This window comes from Haliotis rufescens, unplaced genomic scaffold, assembly GCF_023055435.1.
Source record: "Haliotis rufescens isolate VD_foot unplaced genomic scaffold, xgHalRufe1.0.p SCAF_58, whole genome shotgun sequence".
NCBI classification, from domain to species: Eukaryota; Metazoa; Mollusca; class Gastropoda; order Lepetellida; family Haliotidae; genus Haliotis; species Haliotis rufescens.
In genome coordinates, this window is record NW_025964312.1 from 543,801 (window position 1) to 552,610 (window position 8,810).

At 38.3% G+C, this 8,810-nt stretch overlaps 1 protein-coding gene across 1 annotated transcript; it reads right to left on the reverse strand.

Moving 5' to 3' along the window:
* Nucleotides 1-6,653: 6,653 nt before the first annotated feature.
* On the reverse strand, nucleotides 6,654-7,631 carry LOC124112824 (dihydrofolate reductase-like). The gene has a single exon (XM_046472983.2). The coding sequence runs from the start codon at nucleotides 7,485-7,487 to the stop codon at nucleotides 6,933-6,935; it is 555 nt and encodes a 184-aa protein (XP_046328939.2). The 5' UTR covers nucleotides 7,488-7,631; the 3' UTR covers nucleotides 6,654-6,932.
* Between the last annotated feature and the right edge of the window lie 1,179 nt (nucleotides 7,632-8,810).

Sequence of the window (8,810 nt, forward strand, 5' to 3'; positions counted from 1 at the left end):
CATTCCAGTGAATGGTTATGTGAATCCTTATGTGCAGTCACTCTTGTCCCTATTGACTTCATCAGCAGAATCTGATGCCAGACAGCAAGATGTGCCATGTAGCACAGTTTATTTCTGGGCATTGTTGTTAGAACCAGCTTTTGATATTTCTGTTACTGTATTCGATGTAATAAGCGCCCAGGGCGCTCTCAAAATAAGAAATAGGGGCCTCTTATTAGAAAATTATTTTGGTGGAAAAAAACAGAATTGAAAGATAAATTTTGTGGTTTATGCTGGCCAATATATTAGCAAATATCGCCGTGGGCGCTTATTAGATCGGGGCGCTTATTACGTCGAATACGGTAAGTATTGCCCCTACATTGGCTTCATGTGTCACCGATGTCCAGAATATATGGTTGTGCCCCTTCGGAATGAAGTTATACTGACAGTCAGGCCACAATAGACTGATTATTTGTTCGTCAGTTGTTTTCGAGTTCGAATCCCGGTTCGCCCCAATTATGTTTCTAGGTTTGTCAGCACCATACCCGTGCTCACAGGTTTCACCGAAGTTGTAAACGTCTAAGACCTGCATCACTTCAGGCTTTCCTCCCACATCAAGCTGACACGCCGCGATATAACTGGAATACCGTTAAAAGCGGCGTTAAACCCAACTCACTCACTCACTCATGATGTTGGTGCGTCCAAAGTTATATTTAACAGTGTAATCACCTGGAAACATACGGTTGTTGGTTAACCCCACACTCAGCAATATTCCAGCTATATGACGGCGGTCTGTAAATAATCGAGTCGGGTCCAGACAATCCAGTGATTGACATCATGAGCATCGATGCACCTATTCTAACCAGGATCTTCAGGGTTTGGGAAACATTCGGGGTAATTCGTACAGTATATTTTGAAACTTGGTAGGGAAGGTCCTCCTTGGGAATAATATTATTATGAAACTGAAAATGGTTATTTTATGGTCATTGTGTTATCAACTCCAACAAATCTCGTTAAGAAAAACAGGCGTCAGTTACGACAAACAAATAATCACTTTGTTGTTGCCCTGTCTTTTGATAATTTCAGATTGTACATATTGTGAAAATGAGAATGTAAATATTCACACATATTTGCTCAATCTGTACAATTTTGTATTTAAAACAGGTGCATTGTTTACTACCTTTCTTACACTTGTATCACAGAATTTTCAACTTTTCTCAACTTTATATGAAAGACGATCTGTTTGTATTTTTGCACTGGTAGAGTGTATATTAGATTCCCCTATACACAGTGTGACAATTAAGTGTGAAATTAGCTTTCTCGAACACATTTTTTGCAAATTGAGACAAACTGTATTCAATCTCTGTTTAGTATTTCATGGTTTCCCCTGTATTGCTGTTTAATACTTCACACGATGCTATTACTGTTTCTTTCTTTCTATCCTGTCCTCCACACTTGATTTTTTCCATCTCTCAGCTTTGTCCTCTACGTAATGTCCCCTCTCCTCTGTCTATCCTTGCTCCCATAAAGACTATGTATCGCTATCAACATTTTTTGTTATATTCAACAAATCTGCTTCAAGTCCATTTTCTTCCATATTTTGCTCAAACATGTCTTCATTTTAATACCCCTAATTTTGTTTCTGTTTTTTTTTTCTCCTTGTTATTCTCCCTTTCCTTGCTCGCTATATATCATTATTGATCTTTTCCATTTATTTTTTAACAAATCTGCTTCAAGTCTATTTTCTTCCATATTTTGCTCAAACATGTCTTCATTTTAATATACCCCTACATTTTTTTTGTTCTGTTTTTTCCTCCTTGTTATTCCCCCTGTCCTCCATCTTTCCCTGCTCGCTATATATCATTATTGATATTTTCCATTTATTTTCAGCAAGTCTGCTCCAAGTCCATTTTAACTTTTGTTTTACTGACAAGTTTTTATTTACCCCTGTTGTCTCTTTGTTCTCTGTTTTCTCCCTGTGAGCTTGAATATTTTCATCTTAAAGGGGCATAAGTCCCAACCAGTTAGAATTACCATAGTCCCTGTATTAAGCGTCCTGATACAATAAGCACCCCGACTTACTTTTTTACCAATCTGTAAGTAATCTTTTTCACACCCTAATAAAACCAAAAATAAAACACGACAGTCCATATGTTCTCGTGTATTTTTACAGATTAGTTTACAGGAAAGAGCAGTGTAGAAGGAATATAATTGCCCAGTAATTTTAATTGTAAATGTTTTAGTTTCTTCGACGTTTGGACTATGTTTGTTAACTACTCCTCGATCTCTGACAACAAATTAAACTTGGTATTTATGGTTTTAATAAGCGCCCCATTTGTCAGTTAAGCGCCGGGGTATATGGTAAGTCTTTCCAAACCTACTCCGTTCAATCAGACGACTCCAGTTATATTATATATACCGTATTCGATGTAATAAGCGCCCAGGGCGGTCTCAAAATTAGGGGGCTCTTAGTAGATTATTATTTTGGTGGAAAAAACAGAGTTGAAAGATAAATTTTGTGGTTTATGCTGACAGACTGAAATGTTTATATATGACATATATTTTTCCAGAATTTAATTGCCCATAGTGAAGAGTGCATTTAAGACACGAGCGCGTATTATACACGAATAAATAAGTCTTGTGTACATTGATCAATCGGAAGGGGTGCTAATTGGGATTGTTCACTAGCCAATATAGTAGCAATTATCGCCGTGGGGGCTTATTCGAGCGGGGAGCTCATTACGTCGAATACGGTATCATCTAGAAATGTTTGACTCCCATCTGATAGTCACCCTCAGTTTAACATGGATGTCGAGAGTTACGCTGAACTTAGGCAAATAGCACACAGTCCCTCTACAAGAATGAATATTGAATAACAGCATCAATATTGTAAAGTATCTTGAATTACTTGATAACCTGTTTTTGATTCATACAACTATACAATAAAACAAGCCAATAGGTCCTGACATCACATTAGTCTCTCCGTTACCTTTCAGATTACGACGCACGTCACACAGTTTTAAAATTAATAAACATTTTCTCTCCATCCTTTCTTCTCAGCTGTATGTCTCCAAAGTACTGTGATATATATAACTACTCCTTTGCAAGATGTCTCTCCTGTCATTATATCATCTTGAGAAATATACCTCAAATATTGTACAGCTGTGTCGAGCACGTGGCTCCCATTACAGTCCATTAACTCACCACCATTGCTTAAAACACACATCGATAGAACAGGGTTAGACGTGTACAGACCCACGTTGCATGCTTGTCAGATATGTTTTTTGACATTTTCAAGAATCCTTCTAAGACAATCTGTTTTCGTTGGCCAATATAGGTTATACTTCATTTATTTTCACCTTCGAAATTCATTTTTGAAATTGTTGACTTCTCATAATTTGACATTAATGATGTAGGAATAACCCTTGGTTTTTGGTGTTTATTTCACTGTTTTTCACTATATATGATTGACTTATCACCCGTGCATTGCATGTACTGATATCACACAGTATTCAATAATGGCTTGGTGAAATACTATGATTTACAAACAAATATAATAATAATTTAATCTTCATCTGTCCTTAAGTACAAGTTTGTTGTTCAAAGCATAACCTTCAGTCTCCAGGGGAGAAGCTACCTTCCCATCCTGTCTCACTGGTTGACCCTGAAGATGGGCCATCCACAATGACATAGATAATATTCAGATGGACCATCAACTGTCAAACTTGTTTAGTGTATCTTAGGATCAAAGCTCACTTTCTGTGTGGTTTGTTTGCATAAATTAATCACTTTAAAATTAATTTTCTCCTTGAAATATTGACTGTTACATAGCACTAGCTCAACCATTTTATTAACATTTGATATGCATTATAAGCCTGCTATTTTGCCATAATACATACCAGCCAGGATTTATAAGAAAAATATTATTAATATTTTTTTCAGAAGAGTAGCCAAACTTGTTTTTTGTCAGGGGGAGAAAGAAAAACCTCCTGTCCTTATATAATGTTGTCAGCCCTAAAGCCATTGTTTCAATTTTTGGGGCTTCACTAACACAGTTAGTCTCTTGGTCGTGGTCACTTATTGGTCAAGGCTGTAGTTGTTTCATTCAGTAGAGCAGATGTTGCCACATCTTCATTGTAGTTGAATTCTTCCCTTTGTAGACCAATGTCCCAGGTGACAGGTTGTAGTGTTTCTGTGTTCTAGCGCTACACCATCAAACTCTCGTTTCTCTTCCCTTAACACCGAACACTTGTTCAGGAGCTGCTGTCTTTATTACACATCTTAAAATGGTTTGGGAACAATTACGAATTTAGTCAATAGTATCTATTTTCTGTTGAAAGTTACACACATGATGTGCTTAGTGAGAAACATGCAGAAATAGCTTAATGTACATTTCAAGGGAGACTACTCTCTGTACAAGGGAGACCACTCTCCAAATAGCCTTTGAAAAGGGAAGATAACATCTCTACTCTTGAGACAGCCCTCCAAGGGAAACAACCCCTAGCAAAGGAAAATTACCCTCTGAACAGTCACAATTATTGGAAAGGAGGGTGATTATTAGATTGCTGATTCTGGAATGAATATTATACTGCATGTCTACATGGGCTTTTCAGCTTGTTGTTGAAGATGTTCCTTCACCAGATGACCTGCAAGGTGTATTGTTTGTTTGTCAGTTATTGTACATTGCTCTCCATGACTGGGCCTATCTTGTTTTGGCCCGATGATATATATACATACCCTTGTTGGCACAATAAAGTGCAATATTTTCACTTCAAAATGGTGTTTGTTGTTCATGTTACAGTCAATGTGTAAAATTTACACATTTGTTTGTTGTTTACACTGCATACAGCAATATTCCAGCTCCATGATGGCGGTCTGTATATAATAGAGTCTGGTTCAGACAATCCAGTGATTGACATCATGAGCATTGAAGTACACAATTGGGATATGACGACATGCATCAACCAAGTGGGCAAGCCGGACCACTCGATGCCGTTGGTAGCCTCATACGACAAGCATGGAGGTCTGTTGCTGAAGACATATTGTAACCTGAAATTCTCACGTAGGCAATTTACAAAACATTTCCGTCAATTTACAATTATTTTTTCGGGGGATTGACAAAAAGTTATTAAGTTCAAAAGGGCTTAAAAACATCAGAATAGACCAAATATGCTGTGATAGAAAGCACAAAAAAATAAACATTGACTTGCGTGTTCTTTTTAACCTATCATTTGAGTCACTGGTTGATGAAATTGAGCATAAAAATGTTTGGAATCTGTTGTCATAATACAATAAATGAAAAAAATAATTGTAAAATACTGATAATCATGGCATTTTGTAAATTGCCTAAGTGAAAATTTCATTTTGAATATGGACTGATTGTACACATTGACTGTAACCATGGTAACACATACACGTCAGAGGGGAATCCAGCTACGCTGCAACAGATCTGGAGTACAGTGTCTTGATTGCACAGCCGTACAGGACACAGTTTGGTGTTCCTTCTGCAGGAAACAGGGCGGTCGGGTAGCCTAGTGGTTAAAGCGTTCACTCGTCATGCCGAAGACCCGGGTTCAATTCCCGACATGGGTACAATGTGTGAAGCCAATTTTTCCATTTCTGGTGTCCCCGGCCGTGATATTGCTGGAATATTGCTAAAAGCGGCGTAAAACCATACTCACTCTGCAGGAAACAAGGGATAATAATGTTGCACTTTTTAGACATGCATCAATAGTGAGTATTGTTTTACGCCACTTGTCACCAAAAACCTGTCTATAATAAACTGCATGGCTCCCCTTTTACAATGTTTGTTTATCTTGGACAATAGCTGACAACATCTTGACTTGAACAAACCAATTTCATGAAGCTGTATCAACAGCAGTGTTGGTGTATATGCACATAAATCGTATGGCATTATATCGCAATACAGAGCTGTAATACGATACATATTGCAAAATGTATTGGGGTTTAAATTTGTAATATATACATACTTGTAGTGTTTAATCTTTGAGCTATCGCTAAGTTTAGATGCTGAACTATTGGAGTTACAACCATCTCAAGTCTGTTAAAGTATGGAAGAATGCTATGTGAAACGTGGTCCTAAGACAAACCTGTCTTAACTAAGACAAATCTTAGTGACTTGTGGGGGTGGTCGGGTAGCCTAGTGGTTAAAGCGTTCGCTTGTCATGCCAAAGACCCGGGTTCGATTCCCGACACGGGTACAATGTGTGAAGCCCATTTCTGGTGTCCCCCGCCGTGATATTGCTGGAATATTGCTAAAAACGCTGTAAAACCATACTCACACACTCACTTAGTGACTTGTGACAAACATATTGAAACAGCATCCATGTGGTTGGTTGGTTTGTTGTTTAACGCCGCACTCAGCAATATTCCAGCGATATGGCGACGGTCTGTAAATAATCGAGTATGGACCAGACAATCCAGTGATTAATATCATGAGCATTTTAACGTTTTCGAGGTTGCATGTTTAGAAAACACCTTCCGACTGTCACTTTCATGATCTGGTAAGCGACGCTTTGATTGGTCGGATGAAAGGTCGGTCTTACGTGACCCGTAATGGGATGTCTTCAGATCTTTGTTTAGCGATAGCAAGAACTAGGATATGATTTTAATGCGATTGAAATGGCATGCAAAGGAAAACAGTAATAGATTCATTTACATCAACAGCAACATTTATTTCGCAGTGTTACATAGTAACAGTCAAGTTATAAGCTGAGATATAGCAGTCCAGTCTGTTTGTCATTTGTGTCATTTCCATTAAAAATAATAAACATCAAGTTGTTGTTTTTTTGTGTGTGTTTTTTATAAGTATCAAGTGTGCTTCACTTGTAATGAGTAAATATCCCATACAATATAGACATTCGCATTGAAGAAAATAATATTTCATGGTCATTTAACGAGCGCATTCACCGCATGATCAAGACACTCACTGTCTATACAATTTTGTCGTAAACTTCAAACACAAACTCTGTTCCGTTATCTGAGTGTACGCCTGTAGGTACGTCTTCAACACACTCAGTCTTCTTGAAATGCAACTCATCTAGAGAAGGCATGAACGTATCACACTCAAACTCCGCCATCACTCGGGTAAGATACACCCGAGTGCTCCACGGGCCTTCAATTGCTTCTTTATACACGGAACTGCCACCGATCACAAACACAGAGTCTATCTTGTCCTTCCCTTGTCTCTCGGTATACTCAAGAGCTTCCTCCAGACTCCTCGACAGAACCACGCCTTCTGGAGATGTGTCCATGGTCCTGCTCAATACAATGTTGATGCGATTTTTCAAAGGGCGAAATTTGGCGGGAATTGAATCCCAGGTCTTGCGACCCATTATCACCACGTTTGTTTTGTTTTGAGTTGAGCTTGATGTAATCGACTTGAAAAATGCCATATCTTTCTTAAGCTTCCATGGTAGCTGCCCATCTTTGCCGATACCGCCGTTCTTACATGCAGCAACAACAAGCTTGAGACGAAACTCCGCCATGTTTAGGTTTAATATTCCCACGGCATACCATGCAGCCTTGATCCCTGGCTTGGCGCAAGTTGACGACGCGCATAGGGAGCCGGGAACCAGCTTTAACCCAGGCAATGACTACAATGGCCGCCTCCACCAGACGAACAAACATGGCGGACACGACATGTTTCTACTGTAGAAAAACACTAGAACGGGTGGTTATATTTTTTTCATAGCATTTTCATCAATGCTATTGCAATGTATACGTCACGAGAATAACGTCTATTGTTACTTTAAGTGAAGGAAAACATTACTTAAGCCGTTTCGAGACGCGAAAGTGGTCGTCGAATCGGCGAAATGTAAACAATGACACACACACCATTTTCAACAGTGATGTTTTCGTTAATATTACGTGTCAACTCACTGTTGTCATGAAATCATACACATAATACATGAAATTAAACGACCACATCAATGAAACATCGTTAGCATCTTTAGTTTAGCTAATCTGATGAACCAGATGTCGCCCCGTTTTCTCCCACTGTAAATTGGTGGGTTTAGCGGGGTGCAGGCTAAAACGGCACCTCAGCAAAACGTCACCGATTTCTCTGGCGAAAACGGCTTGAGTCGAGGTGCCGTTTTCGCCCGGTGACGTTTTGCTGAGGTGCCGTTTTCGCTATAACCCTGTTTAGCTGAGTTATTGAACGCCAAGTCTAATAACTAGAAAAAATAAACACTTTTGATCCGTAATAATGGTATTTAATGTTCTGACATTTGGCCTCACGTGATAAACAATCTATTTGGCATTTGTTTTCTTATTACACAATGAAATTAATCATAAATAGATCTAATAATTTTGGATAATGTGGTCGTTTAATTTCATGTATTATGTGTACGATTTCGTGACAACAGTGCTAAAACTGCATCAAAGTGGCTACAACGGGACCAGTTTACAGTAAATACGGAAATATAACGAAAGGATTGTGTATTTATGATTTATTTAGGTATGTCATTCACCATCAAAAGCACGTGAGTTTCGTTCCATCATTATGACATGCACCAAAAGAATCCACTAACTACTAAATTCTATACATGAAGAGCTTAGAGCCACAAGGGCCAATGTCACGTCGAGTCCGTTTTGAGAAAAGTAATGAAAACCATATTAACCATATGCATGCTAATGAACATTTTTTATTCACCTAAATTCCTAAACTTTAACATATTTTGAAAGCAGACCTGTAAATGTTGTTATAAAAAACATTCAAAAAAAGGAAATGAACTTACTTTTTTAATTTGTGTAAGGGTGGAAAGGGCCAATATGTTAGTATATTGGTCCTTTTTGCCCTCGGGCAA